This window comes from Tasmannia lanceolata, unplaced genomic scaffold (genome assembly GCF_043159265.1).
Source record: "Tasmannia lanceolata isolate RefF3 unplaced genomic scaffold, GAP_Taslan_0.1 ptg000019l, whole genome shotgun sequence".
NCBI classification, from domain to species: domain Eukaryota; kingdom Viridiplantae; phylum Streptophyta; class Magnoliopsida; order Canellales; family Winteraceae; genus Tasmannia; species Tasmannia lanceolata.
Genome location: NW_027518696.1, coordinates 5666501 through 5691636, shown reverse-complemented (window position 1 = coordinate 5691636; position 25136 = coordinate 5666501). Strand labels below are relative to the sequence as shown.

At 45.1% G+C, this 25136-nt stretch overlaps 1 protein-coding gene across 4 annotated transcripts; it reads right to left on the bottom strand.

The window, feature by feature from the left end:
* Window positions 1–429: 429 nt before the first annotated feature.
* LOC143852862 (caffeoylshikimate esterase-like) lies at window positions 430–5035 on the bottom strand. 4 transcript variants are annotated; one of them, XM_077362490.1, is made up of 9 exons: window positions 4846–5035; window positions 4623–4758; window positions 4431–4521; window positions 4300–4332; window positions 3144–3290; window positions 2040–2170; window positions 1790–1927; window positions 1572–1670; window positions 430–908 (listed from the first exon to the last, which is right to left on the bottom strand). In XM_077362490.1, the coding sequence occupies exons 2-9, from the start codon at window positions 4641–4643 to the stop codon at window positions 549–551; spliced, it is 1020 nt and encodes a 339-aa protein (XP_077218605.1). In that variant the 5' UTR covers window positions 4644–4758; window positions 4846–5035; the 3' UTR covers window positions 430–548. The 4 variants fall into 4 exon arrangements, with proteins under 4 accessions (XP_077218605.1, XP_077218606.1, XP_077218607.1 ...); XM_077362491.1 differs by having other exon boundaries at window positions 4623–4743; XM_077362492.1 differs by having other exon boundaries at window positions 4623–4685.
* Between the last annotated feature and the right edge of the window lie 20101 nt (window positions 5036–25136).

Here is a 25136-nt window from a genome sequence, read left to right as displayed (position 1 = left end):
TAAAAAGTGAACGATGAAATGGCTTTCCTCAAGATTGCCAGGCAAAGAGAACTCATGTTCGAAGTGAATTGAGTATTGTAACAGTTTTTAAAAGCTAATTAAAAAGGCTATTGATATTTGCACTACCATGTTTTCATATAATAGTATAAACTCACGTATTCTTTCATTATTTAATTAGCTTTCAATTGTCAAAGGCACAATCCCCAAAAAGCTCAATTAAAAATTAAAAGACAAGGTGAGTTCGCCCAATTATCAAAACATAGTCATCAAAATATAATAAAGTTGGGGACTTTAAAGAGAGAAGGAATCCCTACCACCACCTCTCTTTATACGTCAAACTGTCCCCTTACATATTAATTAATTAGATGACGCAACTCAGGAAAACCTATAAATGAAGATCATATGTCTGTCACTGTACTCACCACGACAGAACCCAAGAAATTGACATTTCATTACCTTTTCATTTAGTAAAGAAGACACGTTTTGTCATACATTAACATGCTTCATTAAATAAAAAAACAGACAGGAAGAAAAGTGAGATAGAGATTCTACATAGAGGAGTGATGGTGCATGCGTCCCTTCCACCCACACAAGTAACTTCCATGCCGTTGTGGCCTCTGTCTCTGTGGTGATGTGATTACTTTCCTGCCGGTCTGAACCAGGTTCTCTCTCCGGACCGGTTGAACCGGCAATGGTTTATTGGCCCGCTTATCAAGCCATGCTATGATGTCCCCGAACACGGTCTCCACATTGTGGTCCGGCTCACCCGACGTGAGAGCGTGCCACATGCCTGGGTACAGTTTCATTGTCTTATCTGCACTCCCGGCCCGTTCGTACAAGGCCCGGCTCACTTCTGGGTCGGTCACCGTATCCGCCTCCCCATGCAGCACGAAGAATGAAAGCTTCACCTATAAGCACATGAGTTACCAATAAAATTAATAAAATTGGTTGTGAAAGAACTTTTTGAAATTAAAACCAATCATTAGAAAAAAAAATAAGAATAAATAAGAACCACTTCATAATAAATTCAGCTGACAGATCTAGACCATCCAACTTTGATGTGTCCCATCAATCCTACAAACTTGTTGTGGGTCCCTAAATAGATGTTTGCTTATCTAACAAGTCCACTGAATTGACGGGTGAGATTCATCGATGCGATTAATCTAGATGGGACCCATCAATGAATTTATGTTTCAACCACAGTACGACAGAATAGTTAAACGACTCTTAGTGTAGTCGGTACACCAAATAAATATGTAATAAATTCCAGAGTTGGTGCGTTCTACGTCTTCCCGTGATAGAATTTAGTCACACCTACCAACAACTAAAGCATTTGGCAAATCGATGAATCGATGGGGCCCAATTTTGGATGCCTAATATTTTTGGAAATTATAGTACCCCTCTTGATTTTAAAGTCCTCCCACTGCCCTTCTTTTTGGTTCTACCCTCTAAACTCTAGACTCTAGATCAACAGGCCATACCGTATAGAACGCGATTACAGAGCATAATTGGTCAATTACCAAAGAAGTAGGGTAAATTAGTAAAATGATAAAATGAAATATATAGAAAACCTGGCTCAAGCTATCCTCGAGGCTGATGCTGGTCCTTAGCATTTCCAACGCTGTCTTCAGCCTTGGCTTGTCTTGATAAATCAGCTTGTTGTTTCTTATCTGCACATGCAAGAAAAATATAACTACGAAAGCCCCCCCCCTTTTTTTTTAAACGCGCCCATATAGGTGGGACCCACATGAAATTAACCGTCAGGATCACTAGAAAGAATGATCCGAACCTCTTCACGCTTGAGTGGGTCCTTGAAGGCAGAGTCAATAACGTCTTTGGTGGGGACAATTTTCCATTTGGGTATAATTTCTTCCACTCTCGTTAGTATGTTCACCACAACAGGGTGCGGCTTGACCTTCTCTGATATCTGCAAATAAAGGGATATTTTTTTATTAGTATCATATTGACCAAAATGCCCTCAATTCAACCTCAATAGGCCATTTTGGCCCCCTTCATTTGATAAATGTTGAGAACTCTACCTTACACATGGGTGCGACAAGCACCGCACCATTCCAGAAAGTGGGGTCCTTTCTATGTAGAAGGAGCGCAACCGCTCCACCCATTGATTCTCCGTACAAAAACCTACCCTTCTCTCTGTATTCCTGCTGCTCTGCAACACACAAAAAAAGTAAAAAAACATTAAAACCCTAAAAATACACTAGTGGTGGGACCCATCTATTCAATGGTCCAAGCCAACTCCTACTTTCATAACATTAAAACCCTAGATATGCACTAGTGATGGGAATAAGCTATTCAATGGCTCTAGAGCCCCATCCATAAGAACATTAAAACTAGGCCTGGCAAAAGCGACCCGTGCCCGCGGGCAAATTTGCGGGCACGAGTTTTAGTGACCCGTCAAAACTAACCCACGGATGACCCAACCCGCAAAAACACGGGTCGGGTCGGGTCAACCCACGGGCACCCACAAGTCACTTGGCTTTTTAAAGGGTGGTGATTTTGTTATGCTAATCTAGTTAGATTTTGTCATGCTAATATATTTTTTAAGGGTTTGATGTCTAAATAGGTTATGGCTGGCGCCATAGAATATAAATAGGTTGTGGCTAGCACCATAGGCTGATCCCAACCCTCCGATTTGAATGTTAGAGGGTTGATCACTTGATCCTAACCCTTTATAGATCGGAGGGTTAGGATCAACCTATTGAAATGATTTTTGGGGCACAACCTATTTAGGCTGTGGGCCATCTAATGGACGGTTTGGATCATCCCACGGTGCCGGCCATACCCCCCTCATCAAAATCCAGTGATAATATGCGGGTGACCCACAGGTTGACCCGGCCCACACGAGGGCCGCGCGGGTCACCAAAATTCTGACCCGCAAAAATGCGGGTCATCTCCTGACCCGACCCGTGTGACCCGCACCCGCATCACCCATGGGTTGACCCGGCCCGACCCACCCGTTTGCCAGGTCTAATTAAAACCCTAGAAATGCACTAGTAGTGGGACCCACCAATTCCTCTGGGCCCAATAGATGAACGATTTGGATCGTTCAACCATGTGGCCCCCACTTGTTGCTTTGCCTGCCTTAGTGTCATATGTATGCCGGTAACGGATTTCTGGCTTACCACAAACGGATTTGAAAAAGTCGTCACAATCGTTAACAATGTTGTCGAATTTCTTGATGTAACAGCGGGGCCCTCTCGATCGCCCGTGCCCTTCGTAATCGATCCCAAAAACCCCATACCCTGCGCCCGCTAGCCTTAGCCCACACCCTGTCAAAAGCTCATAAATTAAATTAAATTAAATTAAATAGAGAGGAGTGCATTTATCAAAACAAGGAATTTAAATATCAAAATGCCCACAAAATATAGCCATCCTTTCCTTTGTAAGGCCACCCCTTTTACAGGACCCAAAACTCAACACTCTTCTGAAGATATTTCTAGAAAAAAAATCGATAAATTGATTTCAATTTATCGCCGGAAATTTGACAGATTCAACGTCAAAAGGCTGATGATATGTTGACATCTACAGGTAACATTATTTTGTTTCTTTTCATGGGTTTGTTTGGTGGCCAGACAAACCAAACGCAAGGCGTATACGCTGAAACCATATCACGAATATTATCTTAATCATATAAAATAAATTAAAATGGTTAGATATTCAAGGGGGCATTGATTAATAACTCCCTCGAAGTTAGAACCCGTCAAAGAAACAGAGTACAATAGATAGCTATAGAAGAAAGGATTCATGTCAGCAGTCTCAGTAAAAATAATAATACACTGAAAATTGGTATACAACCCATCTTCCCATTCCACAGACAGACTTGCCGGGGATCGGAAACAGACCATTTCATACTTCTCAATTGTCTTTAATAGTTTAATGGCAAGATTATACACTGAACTTTTGTGTATATCATCTCTGTTCATCGAATGGTTCGGATCAATTTTATGGACTATTTTGTTTTTTTGCTGAGGCCCATAAAAAATGGTTCATACATCGAGGTTTTGTGTATAATTTATACTGAGTATCATTTCACAGTGCCACAAGGAAAATATTTTTCCAGCAACGGTTTCAAACCAAACTCAAAACCTATCGTGTTTAATAAAAGAACATCAGAAGTTAAACTATTGATTCATCTGCTGACCAAAATCAGACCCAAATAAGTAAACTGTAAAAGGCAACCACTAAGCCATGATTTTTTTGCTTCAGAAAAAACCATGGAATCAAACCATGAAACTTATTTTCTCACCAAACCCAAACCTCAAAAAAACTAAACATTACCTCTCATGAAACCACTACATTCCATTCCATATCCTGCAACCCCAAAAATCAATGCATAAGAAGATAATAAAAAAAAGAAACAGAAAATTAGAAACAAAAAAGAAAAGAGAAATGGGGTTGAGAACACAGACCATGGCAAATAAAAACAAGGGCTTTTATTGGAGAAATGGGCAGCCATTTGCAAGTAAAAAGCTGCACTCCTCTAGCATTTCTAATATATTCCTGTTATTTCCACCCAAATTTTCATTATCAATGAGAAACAAATCTACATAAAATAGAAACAAAAGAACACAAGTCAGCTCACACTTTAAAAAGATACCCACCTCTTGGTACTCCACCTCCATGACCGAAAATCAGCTTTAATATAGCACAACAGACCAAAAGCTCTACAGAGGTCAGAACATCAAGGAAACGAAACCCATGTAGAGACAGCCATATCTTGATCTACCAATACACAAACTTAAGAAAAAAAAAGAAAAAAGGAGAAAACAAAGGGCTAAAAGTTTAGAAGATCTGTAGCAAAACTCATGATTAGAAGAAATATACCCAAAAATTGAGAACTGGGTGCTGGGTTCTGAGGGAAGCCCTTCCTTAGAGAGAGGGAAGAAATAGTAAAAGGACAAAACAAAGAGGGAAAAAGGAAATCGGGTGTATGTACGTCTGTTTTGCTTTTGGATGAGTTGGAAATGGGGAAAGGTGGTGGTTTTTTTTTTCTTCGGTTTCTTTCTTTCACTATAGCTTGTTGGGGAAGAACTAAATACGGGCCCAACCTCACCTTCTATTTCTTATCCCTATCATAATCTAAGATAGCGTGAGATGGTTTTCGTTGACTTCATTAGCATCGCGTGATATTTTAGTCACGATCAAACCGTCTCTGGTTGGGTCTAATGGTCCATGAATATCAGGTGGGCCCATTGGCCCATAATATGAAGGAACAATTACCAACGGGGGACAAAAATTAGGCGGAATTATCAACGGACCCATGCTTTTCAGAAATTATCAATAAGGGACAAAAGAAGTTCTTGTCATTAAAAGTTGGACGAAAATACCATTTTCTTAAGTAACACGTTTTGTTTTTCCACTTTTCCCTCCTCTCTTCTTTTCCTCTTCTTTTTAACTTTTTCATTTTCAACTATGTTTTTTTTTTTACCGTATCTGTCGTCTTCTTCATCATTTAGCCACCATTGGAGGCGGGATAGCTCGAAAACTTGAAACGTGAGTTCATTCCCATCTATCTCTCTATATCTAGGTTTTGTTTTTCATGTCTTTTAGGGTTTTGTATTTATCGTTCTCCCTTTCAATGGAGGATGAGGAAGATGAATCGTAGGGTAGAAAGAAAAAAGCAGTGAAAATGAATGAGTGAAAAAAAACAGGAAGTAAAAACGTATTCATAAGGGACTTGATAAGCCCATTCGGAATTTGGTAGCCCCATTTTGATACTGGATAACCCCAACCCCAGAGACTTGCAAACCCCATTCCAAAACTCCAGTACCGTTGGGCAATTTTAAGGGACTTGATAAGCCCATTCGTAAATTAGTAACCCCATTTTGATACTAGATAACCCAAATCCCAAATACTTGAAAACCCCCTTCCAAAACTCTAGTACCCTCGGCCAATTTTCAGGGACTTGATAAGCCCATTCGAAAATTGGTAACCCCATTTTAATACTTGGTAACCCCAATCCGAGAGACTTGAAAACCCCCTTCCAAAACTCCACTACCCTCGGCCAATTTTCAAGGACTTGATAAGCCCATTCGGAAATTGGTAACCCCATTTTTTATACTAGATAACCCCAATCCTAGAGACTTGAAAACCCCCTTCCAAAACTCCAGTAACCTTGGCCAATTTTCGAGCACTTGATAAGCCCATTCGAAAATTGGTAACCCTACTTTTGAGAGTTACTAACCCCCTTCCAGAGAGTTGATAAACCCCTTCTGCTATAAAACCCCATGCCTATAGCAACTCTTCTATTGGCATTACAATTCTGCTCATGGTAGAAGTAATAAAAGAAAGGGATGTTGTTTTCATTAAATGTGCTTCATGTATTACATCCCAATTTGTGTATTACAAAAAAAAAAATTAAGTAAATCAAAAAATGTGTACCCATCCATTCATGTATTACATCAACTTTTTCTTATACAACCACTTGTCTTCCAAAAAAGTGAGTGAAGTCATCCATGCATTATCTCTAGAACTTACCCTAAAATACAACCGCTGAAACCGTAAACAAGATAAATCAGAAACAATGAAATGAAAAATAATGCAAAACCCTAAAAAAGAAAAAGAAAAACAAAACCTAGATATAGATGGTAAGAACTCCACATTCAAGTTTTCAAGATTTGCCAGCAACAATGGTGGTTGAACAAGGAGGAAGATGACTAGTAGGGTAAAAAACAAAAATGTGATAATGGAAAAGTAAAAGAAGAGGGAAGAAGGAAAAAACAAGGTCAAAACGTGTTGTAAATGCCAAAGGACATTTTCGTCCAGCTTTTACTGACAAGACCTCTTTTGTCCCTCGTTGATAATTTTTGAAAAGCATGGGACCTGTTGATAATTTCGCCTAATGTTTGTCCCTCATTGGTAATTGTTCCTAATATGAAACTAGTGGGACCAACTGGAAAATTATTTTCATTTGAAAAGAAATGCCAAAAAAATTAGTTGAGATCGATGATAAATGAAAAGAAAGGCCTACAAAATAAGTAAGGCCAAGAAAATAAGTTGAGATCGATGATATTCCACTATCCCCATCTGCCTGATTTTCTTTCTTCCCTATTGAGCACCTTGAGTGGCAAAAGATTTGTAGTGAGGAAAAGATACTTGTATAGAGGAGGAGAGGGAAAGAGGGGAGAAAGAGCTCGAGTCATATTATGACAGGAGATGTGATTCAAAAGAGATACTGGTGGAGCCTTAGACTTAGGGGTGCAACTCGGGTTGGGTTGGATTGGATTGACGCCAACCCTAACCCAACCCAAGATAGCATTCCCTCAACCCTAACCCAACCCAACCCGAGCCTCGGGTTGAGGATGGTCATCCCTAACCCAACCCGCATCTAAGTCTCTCGACCCTAACCTAACCAATCTAACCCCAAATCAAGTCGGGTTGGTTCTGGTTCACCTTGGGCTAAACAGAAAAAATACAATAACAAAAAGAAAATCAAGATAAAAATAGAGGACGGAGGTCCGGTTTAGGTCGGGTTGCCAAGGCCTCAACCCTAACCCAACCCAACCCAACCCAACCCAACCCAAAATTAAATCAGGTTGGCTTTTCCAGGTTCGGGTTGACCCTACCCAAGTTGCACCCCTATTAGAATAAATGAGAAAGTCTTTATGGGAGTTTACTATTAAATGAGGAGATAAGAGCATCCCAAATCTTGAAATTCATAGGGCCCACCCTTAGTGGCTGGAATCAGGGATGGAGCTAAGAATTTGCTCCAGGAGGGGTGGTTGTTATAGCATGTTGGGTCCCACCATTTTGCACTTCACGCTTTGATAAGTGGGGCCCACCATCCCCAAACAAAACCCATGCATTAGGCAGAGCCCACAATTTACAGATCATATTTTGATGTTGTGGGCCCACTATTTAAACCTCAGGCTATAATTGGGGGGGGGGGGGGGGGGGGGGGGCACTATTTTACACTCATGCATAGCATGGCTTAAGAATGGTAGTGATGTAACCAAGATTTTATATGTTATTTGCGTGTGAAGTCCAATATTTTTCAAAATATACTATTGGGCCCCCTTCATAGGATGATCCAAACCATTCATTTGTTGCACAATGTAAATAGGCCACGACACGTAAATAATCTCCATGTGATGATCCAAACCATTCATTTGTTACACGCTCATTTTTGCCTCCACAAATCATAGGGTTGGAATGATCCTATGGAGCTGATTTTTGGTGGACACCCTATCTATGTGAGGGCCAATCAAATGAATTATTTGGATCACCAAAACAATGTGGGCCCATTGTATTTTAAGCCGGCGGTGTAGCTTCACTTTCCTCATATATATATATATATATATAATCACATGGAGATTATTTATGTGTCCATAAGTCCACTAATCAGACTGGATTATAATTGGAGAATTATTCTGATCCTACCCTCGATTTTTAAATTCAAATCCATTTGTATATGGATTGTTCACCGGATCATCAGGATTCAATTACAAAATAAGAACAATGTTACAGTTGTAACAAATAATATCAATCTATATGCATAGTTATTACTTAGGCCATGTTTCGTGAGCATGAAATTTTTTTTCATGGAATATTAGTTTATCTAGTAGTGGGAGTGGCCAAGGAGGGTTGGAGAGGAGAGAATTGACCAGGCACAAGTGAGGAGAGGGGGGAGAAGTGGCTGAAAAATAGGGAAAAGAAAAACTCAATTCGAAGCAGAGTTCATTTTTTCCTATTTTTCAATCCCTTCAGACCATCTCCTCACTCACTCTCTCTTCTCCTCTCTCCCCCTTCCACTCTCTCTACTTCTCTCTCCCCCACTTGGTAAACTTAATTATTATTCCATGAAAAAAAAACATAGTTTGTTAACATGGCCTCAGTGCAGTGAGTTAATATTTAGTATACAACTTTAAAATTTATTTTATATGAAATTATGTCGTAATAAATATTGGAATATCATTATAATCTATCAAATCCTAACCTTATCAAGGCATTCTATCTGATCATATGGGCTAAGTTTTTCGGGACTCTACAGGGCTGCTTGGATATGTGGCTTTTAGAATCCAGGTTTTAGTTTGAAAAGCAGTGTAAAATTCTGGATTTTACAATCTATTATTCTGGATTTAAAACAAGAAATTCAGGTTTTAGAAATCTCTCCCCCATCCTAAGATTTCTAAACCTTGGAAACTGAGGACGATCTCCTAGCTCGATAGAAAGAAGGGCAAGTAATATAAAAAAACGACGGATTATGGATTTAAAGTAAGAAATCCATGTTTTAGAAATCACTCCCCAATCCTGAGATTTCTAAAATCTGGAAACTGGGACGATCTCCTGCTCTCTCTCTCTCTCTCTCTCTATCTAGAAAGAATGGCTAGAAATCAGAAAACGACGGATGGCCAGAAATCAAAAAACGACGGTTTAAATTACATTCCACGGATCATGAATATGTAATTAAAGAAAGGGTATGTATCCTAGCACTGCCATAATTTGATAATTGCACTAACTCAAAATAAACCACCGGTCAAATATTATTACAATTCCAAAAAAGTTCTCGATTATTGATGTAAAGACAAAGTGAGTTAGCGCAATTATCAAAATGGTAGGCTTAAAAATTACACCTCTATCGTTTTTAATGTGGCTTTCTTAGATTATGTGGCTCAGCCGTCAGATTGGTCTCCGTGCGGTTGCGTTATTTCGTTCGTTCACGTTGCTGCAGTCTGCAAGGCCTTCCTGGTGCCACGTGTACAGCCTGTACAGCCACGCAATATTTTGTCCACGTCAGCAATCGCTAGTGCACTTGCGTCTGCCACGTGTCATCCACGTTGCTCAAATCTGCACTGTGCATGCTTCGGCGTTCATTTTTTGAACTACATAAGTACATATGATGGAAGATATGATTGGACAGTGGATATAGCAATACACGGAGCTTATGTGTATATACTAGGGGGTGCAAGTTTAGCCCTGTGAACCCTAACCCACCCTGAGCCCGAACAGGGTCAGGGTTGGAAGTCCAACCCTGACGGATGGCTTGGGTTCATGTTTTAGGCCCTGACTCAGGGGCCGGATTGGGCTCAGGGTTACTACCTCGGGCCAGCCTGACCCGACCTTGTTTGCATTGTGCCACACTTATCTTCGTATACTTTATTTTGGGTGATGATATTTTCACCCCACTATAGTACTTGCACACCCCCCTTATAACGTGATTTGACATAAAGTTGCCCACTTTTCAGTTTTCACATCAAATCAGGTTATAAGCATGGTTTTAAATTTCAACCGAAATTTCGAATTTCGGTGTGGACCGGAACCGAAATTTCTTGAAATTGGAAATTTTGTGAAATTCTAAATTTCGGAATTTCGATCCGAAATTTTGAGAAAATGCCTTTTTTTATTTAAAAAATGTTTCAAAATTTCATAAATTCGGTCCGAAATTTCGGATTTCTGTGGGGTCTGAAATCGGTCCCGAAACCGAAAATTTAAAACCTTGGCATTAAGGAAATGGGAGAGGCTAATGTGATTCTGAGAATCAAGATTGTCAGACAGAAGGACGGGTTTATAAGGGGTGTGCACGTAATGAGGGGGGGAGGATATCATCTCCCTTTATCTAATGTAGTTTCTGAGTTTTCTATTGATAGGTTTTTGTTTTTTTCTTTTTCACTAGGGTCAATCAGGGCCGGCCCAGGCCAATCAGCGTGAGCAAGGGCTGGGCTATACCCTGCAGGGTGGGCATTGGGTTGAGGGCTGGGATAATGGGAAACAGGGTTGGGCTAGGGTTTTGAAAAGCCCGGCCCAACCCGATCCTGTTGCAGCCTTAATATAGAGTGACGGAAGAGAAATTGAAGTTATTTTTCTCGCTTGCACGTCTCCATGCGGTAGGTAACGTGTCCACCAATCTTTCCTCTTCCATCCACTGATAATGGTGCATGTGAGGCCATATCTTAGTTGTTTTCTTCCTTGTTTTGGGGTTTAGTGATCTTCTTCCCACTCCCCATTTATTACTTATTTATAAAACCTGGAATATTCAATCCCAAGCCCCTCTCTCTCTCTCTCTCTCTCTCTCTCTCTCTCTCTCTCTCTAGAAATTAAGAATAAAAAAACCACTTTTACCTATAAATCCCTAATTAAGAAACTAAAAATAAGAAAGCAAGATTTTTCACCTATAAATCCATAATTTGCACATTATACTCCAATTACTCATCTAAAGTAATGAAAATGACAAAAAAAATAAAAATAATTCCAGAAATATATTTTTAGGGATCTGCTAGTGTCCATCGCAGGAGGCATTTCGTGGATGGGCTGTGGCATGTGAGACCAGCCACATTGCCTCGCTTTCCAGCAGATTTTGTCTTCATTCATGATGTGGCTGGTTTCACCTGCAACAGCCCTTCTGCGAGATGCTTTCTGTAATGGACGCTAGCAAATCCCATATTTTTATAAGGTCTTTAAATGATATATTAAACTACCAGGAAGAAAAATGCTACACCTAACTCTTGCTAATGGAATGCAAAAATCTATCTTGTTCAAGCTTAATCACTATATTGTCAACTGTCCAAGGCTCAAACATACATATGGGCACATGTACAACATATTTTAGTTTTGTGATTATTACCGGAAAGTCCTTAAATTATAAAATATCTTTTAGGGCATGTTCGTTTAAGATTATGACAACCGATTGTGAGTCCAGAACTAATTATTGGACTAAAATTATGTTTAATACGGAGTCCAAGGGGAAGAAGAAGGGATCGACGTTCACGATCGATTGTGCGAATTAGAACCCTTTTGATAGAACACAGTTGTCAAATCAGAAAAGAAAGAAGAAAAGGAATAGAATAAGAGAACATTGGAGAAAACATTGACTTAATTTGAGAACACTTGGCCTCCAAAGTGATGACAGCACTAAACATGATTATTGGTTGCTGAATGGCCATCTGGCATCTACATTATATAGAAATTGAGGAGAGCAAAATAGGAGATAGAAATCAGTAGAATAGGAAAAAGAAAATATGAAAACCTATTGCAATATGGAAGCAAAGATGCTCTTCTCAATAAAATTGGCTATCATTTTCAAAATAAAAAATAAAAAAATTCTTTCTTTCTTTCCCCCTTTTTTTTTTTTTTTTTTTTGAATGGATGCTTTGCTTTAATTTCTCTGCATTTGGATTCTGTAATGAAAAATGAATTAGATGTAATTTATTTAGGGTTTATAGTCAAGAATTGATATGTAGTAGAATGGGGTGGAGGGGGTGTTTGTGGCTGACCATTGTAAACAAAAGGTGGTGGGTGTGTGTGGCGTGGTTGTTGCAGGAAGAAGCACTGCGGAAGGTGACTCACAAAGCCATTTCAAGTGGAAAGAATAGGGAGATCGTAATAAATGCATGCATGATATTTTTTTTCCCCAGATGTCTTGGTTTGGGAAGTCTCCTATTTTTCTTTTTCTACCCAAATTGTAACTTGTAGATGAATACACCTAACTTTTGGGGCTGGGCCACACTGATAAAGATAAAATGTCCAAGATGGTACAGAGGGATATAATCTCATACTAAATCAAGTGGAGTTCTTTGTATGTGAGTCATCTTTATCTAGAATGATGACTAGTGTCTAGGAAGCCCTTCAAGAAATGTGAGAGCTCATCAGAACTACTTGAATTGCTCCATTTTGACATTTTTGTATCTGTGAATATTATATCACATAGAGGAATGGAGCATTTCATCAACCTTCATTTATGATTATCCAGATATGAATATATCTACATGATTAAACTTCAAATCTGACATACTTGATACATGGAAGGAATTTAAGGGAGAGATCGAAACACAATTGGGATAAATATCAAAGGCCCAAATGTTGGGTGTGTCCTCAACTTAACTCAACTCAACTCAACTAAGCCTTTGTCCCAAACTGGGTGTGTCCTACATTTATAAAGGGAGATGATATCAACACTCCAATGTTTTGATACCCACGCTCTCCTTGCTTGTCTTTTACTATTTAATGGGCTTGTGAGAGCTTTTGGGAACTGTAATAACCTGTTGACAGCCTTTTAAATACTAAAAGATGTTAAAGTATAAAAGATAAATAACGCCTTTCTCCAACAGCCAACAACTTAAGCTTTTGGAGAAGTTGGTAAGTAAACATGGTATCAGAGCCGAAGGTCTCGAGTTCAAACCTCCCGGATAGCAAAATTCCACATGCGATGGTCGGCCCAAAGTGGGACCACATGTGCCACGTGTTTGCCAAGTGGGCCACACGTGCGGGGAGTGTAAAGTATAAAAGATAAATAATAACGCCTTTCTCCATCAGCTTAAGCTTTTGGAGAAGTTGGTAAGTTAACAAAAGACAAGCTAGTAGAGCGTGATATCAAAACATTTGAGTGCTGGTATCATTTTCCTTTACAAATTAGATGGTGGTTTTCCACAACCAACACAATGACAATTGGAATGCGTTGAAATATGCACATGCCTTAACATGAACAAGCGACCAAATGACAACCGGAAAGCATTCAAATGTTCACATGATTTCTTGCTATCTTCTCTCAATTAAAATCCATGAAATTCCAAAGTCCAATGACATCTAACTTTCTCTGAGATATCAACAGATTTTCTGCTGGAACTTTATGCAGGAATATGAACTGGGAAAATTGGTAGAGAGAAGGAGAATTCGACAAGGTAGTGCTGGAAAAATTAGCATTTTCTACATCAGTTCTCCAAAAATAATTTCTGGGGGTGCTAGCCTTCTAGTTACATTGCCTTGATCACTTATCAGTTATCACATCACAAGTTTGATGAAGACCCCAAACACAGGATGGTTCTTCTAGCTGGATCAAAGATTGACGATGTGTTAGACAATCGATTCATGTTTTAACTAGGTTTGGTGGATATTAATTTGTGCATTTGCATATACTTGGAAGAATTATGGTTAATGTGGGATTCTGGCCAGCTGATTGGTCTGTTCAAAAATAAGAAAATAAAATCTGATTTGGGTACTGTTAGTAACTGGCAATTGTAGTCTATGTACTTGCGCATTAATATTTGTGACTAGCAACTTATCGATTCAAAATGCTATTATGTGCAGTGTGATGAATTGATGAAAACTGAAAATTCTGTCTATCTTGATCATTAGGTCTCTGATGAGGTCCTATTCAAGTCATCGAGGAAAGCGACAAAGGGATCCCTTCTCTTCTTTCTCTTCATTATTGCGGGGAAGGGGTGCAATTGAATGGTTTTTAGGACAGTGGTTTGCGAGTTTTTATATCTCTAATTTTATTCTCAGATAAAAGGTTTGATATCCCTAAACCTTCCATCATTATACAGCAATTCATCTTGTGGAGCATTAGGAAAATTCCTTCCCCTTCAGTCATTACGATCATAAATGTGATATCTGTGCTATATTTTTTTTGGGGGTTGTGAAATAAACTTATTAAAAGCAGGAAGAACATTTCAATAGGGGCAGCGTTTGCCCTACAAAATCTTCTCTGTTTACACTTGTCTTTGGTTAGTGAATTGTCCATCTCACTATCTTCTCTCACTACATTGTGGAAAGGATACATTACATGTTGCCAATAACATGAGCAAGGCACCACAACCCTTCGAACCAATTAAGACTCCATACAATCACATTGGATGAGTTCCCTTCCACCTCAACCTACCACCACATCTCTCTATGATTTTTTTAATGGTGCCACATCTCTCTATGATGAAGAGGAAGATCATTAAGTAGTCTTAAAGCTATGCACAGGCCTGGAATAAACCTTCATGAGCTCTCTCCATGATCATTGTAATTTCTAACCACTAGACACTAGACTCAAAGCTGACATGAGGAATTCAAACACAATTTTTATTCAATAGCTCCGCTACATTCTTAAATAGTTGGAATGTCTTTTGTCTATCTTAACAATATTGGGGTACAATCTGGATCCGTAGAGCTCCTAATTGCTAAACATTTGATAATTAATTTATCATCTGCTTTATGGGGGGAAGAGTATGCTATATCGTCAAAGTGGAAGAAAATGTAACTGAAGAAACATGACAGTGTACGTTGGTGTTTGTGCTTTTGTGTGTGTCTCTTCTTGCACTTCTTCTGTGTGCGCATGCTTGATTCTTTGTGTTAGGCCTAAAATCGGTAACAGGTTATGGTAGGGCTGGGTGGTCCGGGCTAACGAGCCACGACTGAGGGGCTGGTTGAGTCCTGCGCTGCACAGAGTACAGACAAGAAAGAAAAGGGTCAGAGGACCAACCCGGAGTGATACTCCGGACGGGCGCTTCGACACTCAAGTCAGTATGAGCAGGAGTGCAGAGCAATGTCAGAGCAAAAAGCTTAGAGTTTTTGTTCTTAGTTTTTCCGGACCCTCACCTTAGCACAAGTGAAGGCTATTTATAGTGATTCTGAGCCACCTGTCTAGGACAGGTGGTAGTTCTGAGCCAGGTGGTGGCCTCTGTATGGACCAGGTTTCATACCTAAGGAAGGCAGGTGGAGGTCCCTGATTGGTCCAGGTGTCACACCTAGTGGAGACAGGTGTTGGCCTTCCAACGGTCCTTGTGAGGGCCACGTGCCAGAAGCTAATTGGATGCTGAGTTCGGACCCCTCAGTGCTGAGTCCGGACTGCTGAGTCCGGATTCCCTCAGTGCTGAGTCCGGACCCTATCAGTTGCCCCCTGGTTCTTCAAGCCACGAAAGTGGCTAGAAGAAGCAAAGAGAAGGTAAAGACAGCGTCGGGCCGGCCTTAAGACATCCAGGCAGCTGAGGCCGGGCTCAGACTCAGCTAGGAGAAATAGTGGCTGGACAGGAGACTCCTGGCGCCCTGGCCTGGCCTTGGCGTTTGGCCTGCAGGAGCACGGCCGGGCAGAAGGCATTCGGCTATCCAGCACGGCTAAATTTTTGACCAGAGGTCTGGGCGGCCAGGCTTCCTGGGCGTCCTTGGTTAAGGAGGTTACGTGGTCCTGTTCGGCTAAGGCTGTGGACAGCCAGCCGGGCAGGTTTTTGCGGGTAAAGCTCTTTGTCGCCTAGCGCTTTTGTCGTCTAGCGAACGCGCCATATCCTGTCCGGACAGCCGGACAGGTCTTTTGTCGTCTAGCGCTTTTGTCGTCTAGCGAACGCGCCGTATCCTGTCCGGACAGCCGGACAGGTCTTTGTCTTTTGAATTATCCTGTCCGGACAGCCAGACAGGTCTTTTGTTGTCTAGCGCTTTTGTCGTCTAGCGAACGCGCCATATCCTGTCCGGACAGCCGGACAGGTCTTTGTCTTTTGAATTATCCTGTCCGGACAGCCGGACAGGTCTTTGTCGTTTGAATTATCCTGTCCGGACAGACGGACATGTCTTTGTCTTTTGAATTATCCTGTCTGGACAGCCGGACAGGTCTTTTGTCGTCTAGCGCTTTTGTCGTCTAGCGAACGCGCCATATCCTGTCCGGACAGCCGGACAGGTCTTTGTCTTTTGAATTATCCTGTCCGGACAGCCGGACAGGTCTTTTGTCGTCTGAATTATCCTGTCCGGACAGACGGACAGGTCTTTGTCTTTTGAATTATCCTGTCCGGACAGCCGGACAGGTCTTTTGTCGTCTAGCGCTTTTGTCGTCTAGCGAACGCGCCATATCCTGTCCGGACAGCCGAACAGGTCTTTGTCTTTTGAATTATCCTGTCCGGACAGCCGGACAGGTCTTTTGTCGTCTAGCGCTTTTGTCGTCTAGCGAACGCGCCATATCCTGTCCGGACAGCCGGACAGGTCTTTGTCTTTTGAATTATCCTGTCCGGACAGCCGGACAGGTCTTTGTCGTTTGAATTATCCTGTCCGGACAGACGGACAGGTCTTTGTCTTTTGAATTATCCTGTCCGGACAGCCGGACAAGTCTTTTGTCGTCTAGCGCTTTTGTCGTCTAGCGAACGCGCCATATCCTGTCCGGACAGCCGGACAGGTCTTTTGTCTTCTAAATGCGCCATATCCTGTCTGGACAGCCGGACAGGTCTTTGTCTTTTGAATTATCCTGTCCGGACAGCCGGACAGGTCTTTGTCGTTTGAATTATCCTGTCCGGACAGACGGACAGGTCTTTGTCTTTTGAATTATCCTGTCCGGACAGCCGGACAGGTCTTTTGTCGTCTAGCGCTTTTGTCGTCTAGCGAACGCGCCATATCCTGTCCGGACAGCCGGACAGGTCTTTTGTCTTCTAAATGCGCCATATCCTGTCCGGACAGCCGGACAGGTCTTTGTCTTTTGAATTATCCTGTCCGGACAGCCGGACAGGTCTTTTGTCCTCTAAATGCGCCATATCCTGTCCGGACAGCCGGACAGGTCTTTGTCTTTTGAATTATCCTGTCCGGACAGCGGGACAGGTCTTTTGTCCTCTAAATGCGCCATATCCTGTCCGGACAGCCGGACAGGTCTTTGTCTTCTGGCGCTTTGGGACCTGTGCCTTGTATTTAATGCAGGCGGCGCATTTAATGCGAGCGGCGCATTTAATGCGGAAGGCGATGTGGCGCACTCCGGCTGGCGGAAATGGGCGGGATTTTTCCCGCTCTTCCCAGCTTCTCTATAAATACAGAAGTTTACTCTTCATTTCTTACTTTTCATCTTTTACTCTCCTCTTCTTCTGTTCGGCTACTCAAGTTTTCTGCCCGTTTCGGATCAGTGAGCCCGGAGGTCCTCGTCCAACACTTCAGTTCGGTAATCTTTTTTAGCTTTTAGCTTTTATTTTCTTCCTTTTTTATGTCTAGCACTAGTTCGGAGACGGACTCCAGTTCAAAGGAGTCTGGTTCGACCAGTACCGCATCGGGGTCCGGGGCGTCGGAGAGGGCGGTTCCGGCCTCACCTATAGTGGAGGCCGGTGTTGAGGGCGAAGAGCTAGTGATCATAATAGACGAGGAGAGCGGTGAGGAAATGAGTGTGGACTTAGACACAATCCCGGCCTGTGGGGACGGACCGGACCGGGTAGAAACCAGCGACGATGATGAGGACGTCGAAGCGGCAGTTCCTCAATCGTCGCGTATGCCAGTCGAGGTGCTAGCGGAGGCACAGATGGAAGCCAACCCGCAGTATAACATCGGGGCCCTATACGAGGTGAACCATCTGTGGCCGAACAGGCTTCAGATCGTCAGGGACAAATACTGTATTCCTAGCCGGTACATTCTGAGGGCGGCTGTCGAAGGGGATCGGGCCAGCAACGATAGCGCAGACCTCTGCGTATATGAGGAGGCCTTTCGGGCCGGGCTTAGGCTCCCCTTCCACCCCTTCTTTGCGGACGCACTGAATTATTACGGGCTGGCAGTTACACAGGTCGTCCCGAACTCTTGGAGAACACTGATCGGCTTCTTGTACCTTCTTGAAGTCCGGCTCCGTAGGAACCCCACCGTGCCCGTCTTCAGGATGTGTGCGCACCTGAAGAGACATAAGGACGGCGGCTGGATCTACATTAGCCAGAGGCCTGAAATGAAAATGATCACTGGGATACCTTCTTCCATTCACACATGGAAGAACAGTTCTTCTATGTAAAGGACACCGCCCCGGGCTCGCAGTGGCCGTTCTCATTACAATGGAGAACGCCGGACACTCGCCGCCTTAGTAAGAAACCAGCCCTCGAGGACTATGACCATATGACCTTCGCTCTGATCAAAGAAGAGCTCAAGCGAGGTCCAGTACACTGCTCAGAGTTCGAAGAAGAGGCCGAGCTGGTCGCACTCGGGGTCAGTCGTGCGACGCCGGCACGTACGTAGATCTTTTAGGATAACATTTTGTTTTTCTGAAGTGTTCTTCAATTTTCATATTTCTGACTGCGCTCCGTTCTCTTTTGCAGAAATGGTGAAGCAGATGTCCCTCTTGGACAGAATCAAGCAGTCCTCTGGCGCGTCCCCAGCGCAGGAGCAGCCCCAAACAAAGGGCAAGAAGAGGAAGGTGCCGGAGTCGACTCCGCCGATGGTCGCGCTGGCTAAGCCTCTGAAAAGCAGCCGGGCGACGCATAAGCTTGCCCTATCGAGCCGGGCAGACACCACGGGTCAGAGCTCCAAGTCCGGAGCGGCGACAGGGTCAAAGCACGGCGGGGCAGTACTGGGTATGCCGGCTACTCCATCGGTTGGAGGCGACAACGTCTTCCGCCCGAACTGGGCCGTGCAGAAAACGGACACCGGCCTGGGGGATACCCGGGTGGCCACAGAGTTGATGTACAAGGGCGTCCTCCCACGCGACCGGTTAGAAGTCGAAAAGGAGGTGCCAGAGACCTGCGAAGCGGCAATCAGCTCCGCCCTCTATCAACTCCAGGTCTACTCAAGGGATATGGCCAAGAAGCGATATCTCTTCTCTGAGACGATCACAAGGATCGAGTCCGAAAAGGCCCAGCTCCAGAAGGAGAACGGCGAGCTCACTGAAGCCGTCCAGATCAAAGAAGCTGAACTCAACAGCTTACAGGACGAACTGCAGAGGGTCAAAAACCAGGCCGTGCAGGATCTCCTAAGTTCGGCAGAGAGGGCCGGAAGGAAGGAGAAGGCGGCCGTGGAGAAGGCCGTGAAGGAAACTGAGGAGAGGAAGGAGGCCCAGCACTTCGACTTAGGCCTCCAGGCCTACAGGGCGGGTTTCCTTCTCTGCTCCGAGCAGGTGAAGAAGCTTCACCCCGACATCTCCTTAGACGGGCTAACCGTCCCGTATGCACCTCCAGAGGATGAGGAAGATGAGGAGGAAGACGAACCGGACTCCTCCCGACCTATTGAGGTAGATGCGGAGGTGACTGTGGCCGCCGTCTCCTCGGCGGAGGGTGGCGAGCTTGCAGCCCTCACTCCCGCAGAGGTCGTCACCGAGGTGGTGGCAGACGAGGAGGCCTGAGCAGCAGCCTTCTTTCTTTTTTGGTGATACGTTTTTTGTTTGCACAGTTTGTAACGCCTATTCTTTGTAAGCCAGCTCGGCGAAGAGAGCAATTTTGTAATACGAATACTGAATACAAATACATTTTTGTTCAACTGTCTGTACAGCATTCTTATTATTATTATTTTTTTGTACGTATTATTTCTGTGCTGCATCGAGAACCGAGCTGGAAATATTTGAAGGTGGTTTCCACTGCGGGCGTCCTGGCTGGAACTGATCTCCAAGCCACTAGGATGAGCCGGAGTGCACCACTGCTGCTCGTCCTAAGTCTGCGAGAACCGAGCTGGAAGCTTGGTACTCAAACACTTAGGAAATATTTGAAGGTGGTTTCCACTGCGGGCGTCCTGGCTGGAACTGATCTCCAAGCCACTAGGATGAGCCGGAGTGCACCACTGCTGCTCGTCCTAAGTCTGCGAGAACCGAGCTGGAAGCTTGGTACTCAAACACTTAGGAAATATTTGAAGGTGGTTTCCACTGCGGGCGTCCTGGCTGGAACTGATCTCCAAGCCACTAGGATGAGCCGGAGTGCACCACTGCTGCTCGTCCTAAGTCTGCGAGAACCGAGCTGGAAGCTTGGTACTCAAACACTTAGGAAATATTTGAAGGTGGTTTCCACTGCGGGCGTCCTGGCTGGAACTGATCTCCAAGCCACTAGGATGAGCCGGAGTGCACCACTGCTGCTCGTCCTAAGTCTGCGAGAACCGAGCTGGAAGCTTGGTACTCAAACACTTACGAAATATTTGAAGGTGGTTTCCACTGCGGGCGTCCTGGCTGGAACTGATCTCCAAGCCACTAGGATGAGCCGGAGTGCACCACTGCTGCTCGTCCTAAGTCTGCGAGAACCGAGCTGGAAGCTTGGTACTCAAACACTTAGGAAATATTTGAAGGTGGTTTCCACTGCGGGCGTCCTGGCTGGAAGCGGGCGTCCTGGCTGGAACTGATCTCCAAGCCACTAGGATGAGCCGGAGTGCACCACTGCTGCTCGTCCTAAGTCTGCGAGAACCGAGCTGGAAGCTTGGTACTCAAACACTTAGGAAATATTTGAAGGTGGTTTCCACTGCGGGCGTCCTGGCTGGAACTGATCTCCAAGCCACTAGGATGAGCCGGAGTGCACCACTGCTGCTCGTCCTAAGTCTGCGAGAACCGAGCTGGAAGCTTGGTACTCAAACACTTAGGAAATATTTGAAGGTGGTTTCCACTGCGGGCGTCCTGGCTGGAACTGATCTCCAAGCCACTAGGATGAGCCGGAGTGCACCACTGCTGCTCGTCCTAGGTCTGCGAGAACCGAGCTGTAAGCTTGGTACTCAAACACTTAGGAAATATTTGAAGGTGGTTTCCACTGCGGCCGTCCTGGCTGGAACTGATCTCCAAGCCACTAGGATGAGCCGGAGTGCACCACTGCTGCTCGTCCTAAGTCTGTGAGAACCGAGCTGGAAGCTTGGTACTCAAACACTTAGGAAATATTTGAAGGTGGTTTCCACTGCGGGCGTCCTGGCTGGAACTGATCTCCAAGCCACTAGGATGAGCCGGAGTGCACCACTGCTACTATACGCTGATGTCTAAATAAGTTACTCAAAGAGGGACAATTATTCGGGAAACTTATTTTATTCATTACAGAACTTGGATGATTACAGCAGTTCTTTACAAGCCTATGAAGGCAAACAAAATTACTGATAGTAGATCCGAAGATTTCTAGAATTCCAGGCGTGTGGTAGCATCTGTTCGTCGAGGGACTCTAACCGATAGCTTCCTGGACGGATGACTTCTTTGATTCGGTACGGTCCTTCCCAGGTCGGAGAGAGCTTGCCCACGCTTCTTGGCTGGGAAACGGAGGCTTTCCTCAGGACTAGGTGGCCAGCACGGAATTCTCTTGGTCGGATCTTGACGTCATGATATCTGGATATTTTCTGTTTATAGGCCGCCGCCCTGATCTGAGATTCGTCTCGGACTTCCTCAAGCAAGTCAAGGTTGGCACGGAGTCCGTCCCCGTTGAGCTGCTCACTGAAATGGACGATCCTTGGGGAAGGGACGCCGATGTCAACCGGGATCACTGCTTCTGTTCCGAAGGAGAGATTGAAGGGTGACTCGCCTGTGGCCGTACGCGGAGTAGTCCGATACGCCCAGAGCACATGATACAGTTCGTCTGCCCAACGCCCGGCCTTGCCATCCAGTCTCTTCTTTATCCCCTGCAAGAGGGTCCTGTTCGTCACCTCTGTTTGCCCATTCGTCTGAGGATGTGCCACAGATGTGAATCTCTGCTCTATGTGCAGGTCAGAACAAAACTTTCGGAAGTTCCTCGAGTCGAACTGCTTGCCATTGTCCGTTATGAGGACCCGGGGGATTCCGAACCTGCACACCACTGATTTCCAGAAGAAGTTCTGTACATTCTGCTCAGTGATCTTGGCCAGAGGCTCTGCTTCTACCCATTTGGTGAAATAATCAATGGTGACAACGACGAACTCACGGCCTCCCGAGGCCGGCGGAAAGGGGCCCAGAATATCCATTCCCCATACTGCGAAGGGAAGAGGACTGATGATCGGGGCCATCGGAACGGGTGGCTGGTGGACGGTTGGAGAGAACTTCTGGCACTTCTCACACTTTTTCACAAGGCTCAGCGCGTCCTTCCTCAATGTAGGCCAGTACAGACCTCTCAGGAGGATTTTAATGGCCAGGGCCTTGCCCCCGAGGTGCTCTCCGCAGATTCCTTCATGGATTTCCTGCAGGGCTAACAAGGCATCACTGGGGCGAAGACACTTCAGATACGGGAGGGTATACGACCTCTTGTATAGAGTCTCGCCATCCAGTGAAAACCTCGCTGCTCTCTGCGTGACCTTACGGGCCTCCTTCCTCTCTCCCGGGAGCTTTCCGCCACGCAGATACCTGATTATCTCATCCATCCAGCACGGCTCATCGTCAATCTGCATCACCACGACGGACTGGGCGTCGATACTGGACCTCTTCAGAAACTCCATGCGAATTTCTCTGAGGGCGGTGTAACCTGAGGCTGCAAGCTTTGATAGCACATCTGCCTTTACATTCTCTGCTCGGGGGATTCTGACGACCTCAAAGCTCTTGAAATGAACGGCCAGACTGCGAACCCTCCCCAGGTACTTGATCATTCGCTCTTCACGGGCTTCATATACTCCCTGGATCTGACAGACGACCAGCTGTGAATCGCAGTACGCCCTTAACCTCTGAGCACGGGTCTGTACAGCGAGATTCATCCCGGCTATGAGCGCTTCATATTCTGCTTCATTGTTGGACGCACGGAAACCAAACCTCAGGGCGTAGTTCAGGACGAAGTCCTCTGGTCCGGTGAGAACTAGTCCTGCACCACACCCTGTCTTGTTCGATGACCCGTCCACATAAACTTCCCAGAGCGGCTCTTCATCAAAAACTGGGTGCGCGATGACGGACTCAGTTCCGGGGGGCGGTGATGCTCTGAAAACGACTCGAGGCTCCGGTACAGCCGGCTCTGCCTCTGGAGATGGAACTGCTACCAGCCCGGGGTCTGGGTCCGGAACTGTGCACTCGGCTATGAAGTCAGCGAGAATCTGAGCTTTGATCGCCGGCCTGGGTAGATACTTGATATCAAACTCACTGAGCTCCACGGCCCACTTGACAAGTCGGTCCGAAGTGTCTGGCCGGTGGAGAATCTGTCTGAGAGGCTGCCCTGTCAAGACCTTGATTGTGTGCGCCTGGTAGTACGGCCTTAGCTTCCGGGCCGCCATGATAAGGGCGCACACAAGCTTTTCTACTCGCTGATATCTGGTCTCTGCATCGTGGAGGACCTTGCTAACATAATAGATCGGCTTCTGCTGGTTAGACTCCTCTTTGATCAGTACTGCTGCAACTGCCAAGGGTCCCGCTGAGAGGTACAGAATCAGCTCTTCTCCTGGCTCCGGCGTGGACAACAAGGGAGGGGAGGACAAGTACTGCTTCAGCTCCTCGAACGCTGCTTGACATTCCGGAGTCCAGGGCGCGGTTTTTATACCTTTGATCGCATTGAAGAACGGGAGGCATCTCTCGGCGGATTTTGAAATAAACCGCCCCAGAGCTGCCACCAGCCCGGTCAGCCGCTGTACTTCTCTGATAGTGTTGGGAGGAGTGAGCTCCATTACCGCCTTGATCTTCTCCGGATTCGCCTCTATTCCTCTCTGGCTTACCATGAAGCCCAGGAATTTGCCTGCTCCGACGCCAAACGTACATTTGGTCGGATTAAGCTTCATGTTGTGTTCCCTCAAGACTTGGAAGGCCTCTTCGAGGTCGGAGACGTGGCTGGAAGCGCTTCTGCTCTTCACTAGCATATCATCAACGTAGACCTCCATGTTCCGACCGATCTGATTTCTGAACAGCTTGTTGACGAGACGCTGGTAAGTGGCTCCTGCATTCTTCAGTCCGAAAGGCATCACCCGATAGCAATAAGTCCCCTGGTCGGTAACGAATGATGTCTTCGGGATGTCTGACTCGTACATTCTGATTTGATTGTATCCTGAGAAAGCATCCATGAAACTGAGCAGCTCGTGACCTGCTGTGGCGTCAATGAGCTGGTCTATTTTTGGGAGTGGGTAGCTGTCCTTTGGGCAGGCCTTGTTCAGGTCTGTGAAGTCTATACAGGTCCTCCACTTCCCGTTGGACTTTTTTACCATTACCACATTCGCGAGCCAGTCCGGATACTGGATCTCACGAATGAAATCGGCCTTCAAAAGCCTCTCCACCTCTTCTCTGATGGCTCTCCGCCTTTCCGGTGCAAAGTGTCTACGCTTCTGCTTCACGGGCTTGCAGGTCTGATCGACACCGAGCTCGTGGGTGCTAATCGACGGGTCAATGCCGGGCATGTCTGAAGGAGTCCAGGCAAAGACATCTGCATTGGCCCTGAGGAACTGAGCGAGATCCTGCTGCGCGGCCTCTGGCAGGGCAGAGCCGATCTGGACAACCCTCTGTTCGTCATCGATGTTCAATTGAATAGAGATGAGGTCCTCTGCGGGCTCGTTGACTGTGACCTGCGCTTCGTCTCTCAGATCGTACAGCTCGATTGGAAGGGACTCAGACGCATTCTTCCCTCTCAGTGCTGCCGCATAGCATTGTCTTGATTGGGGCTGATCCCCTCTGACTTCACCTACGCCTCCTGGCGTAATGAACTTCATCTTCTGATGATAAGCGGAGGGAATCGCTCGGAGGAGGTTCTGGCCGGGGCGTCCTAGAATGGCGTTATAGGCCGACTTGGCCTTAACCACCAGGAAAGTCACCATTGCGAAGGACTGGCGGGGCGGCTCCCCGATAAGAACTGGAAGCTCAATCTGCCCTTCGACCTTGACAACTTCTCCTG

What these genes read in the sequence shown, in the direction of transcription:
- LOC143852862 (XM_077362489.1), bottom strand. Translation starts at nt 4,643, where the DNA reads ATGGAGGTGGAGTACCAAGAG. An exon ending in CCTTGTTTTTATTTGCCATG is followed by an intron (nt 4,333 to 4,430) that starts GTCTGTGTTCTC and finishes TTGGGGTTGCAG; the next exon opens with GATATGGAATGGAATGTAGT. An exon ending in CTTTTTCAAATCCGTTTGTG is followed by an intron (nt 2,171 to 3,143) that starts GTAAGCCAGAAA and finishes TGTGTGTTGCAG; the next exon opens with AGCAGCAGGAATACAGAGAG.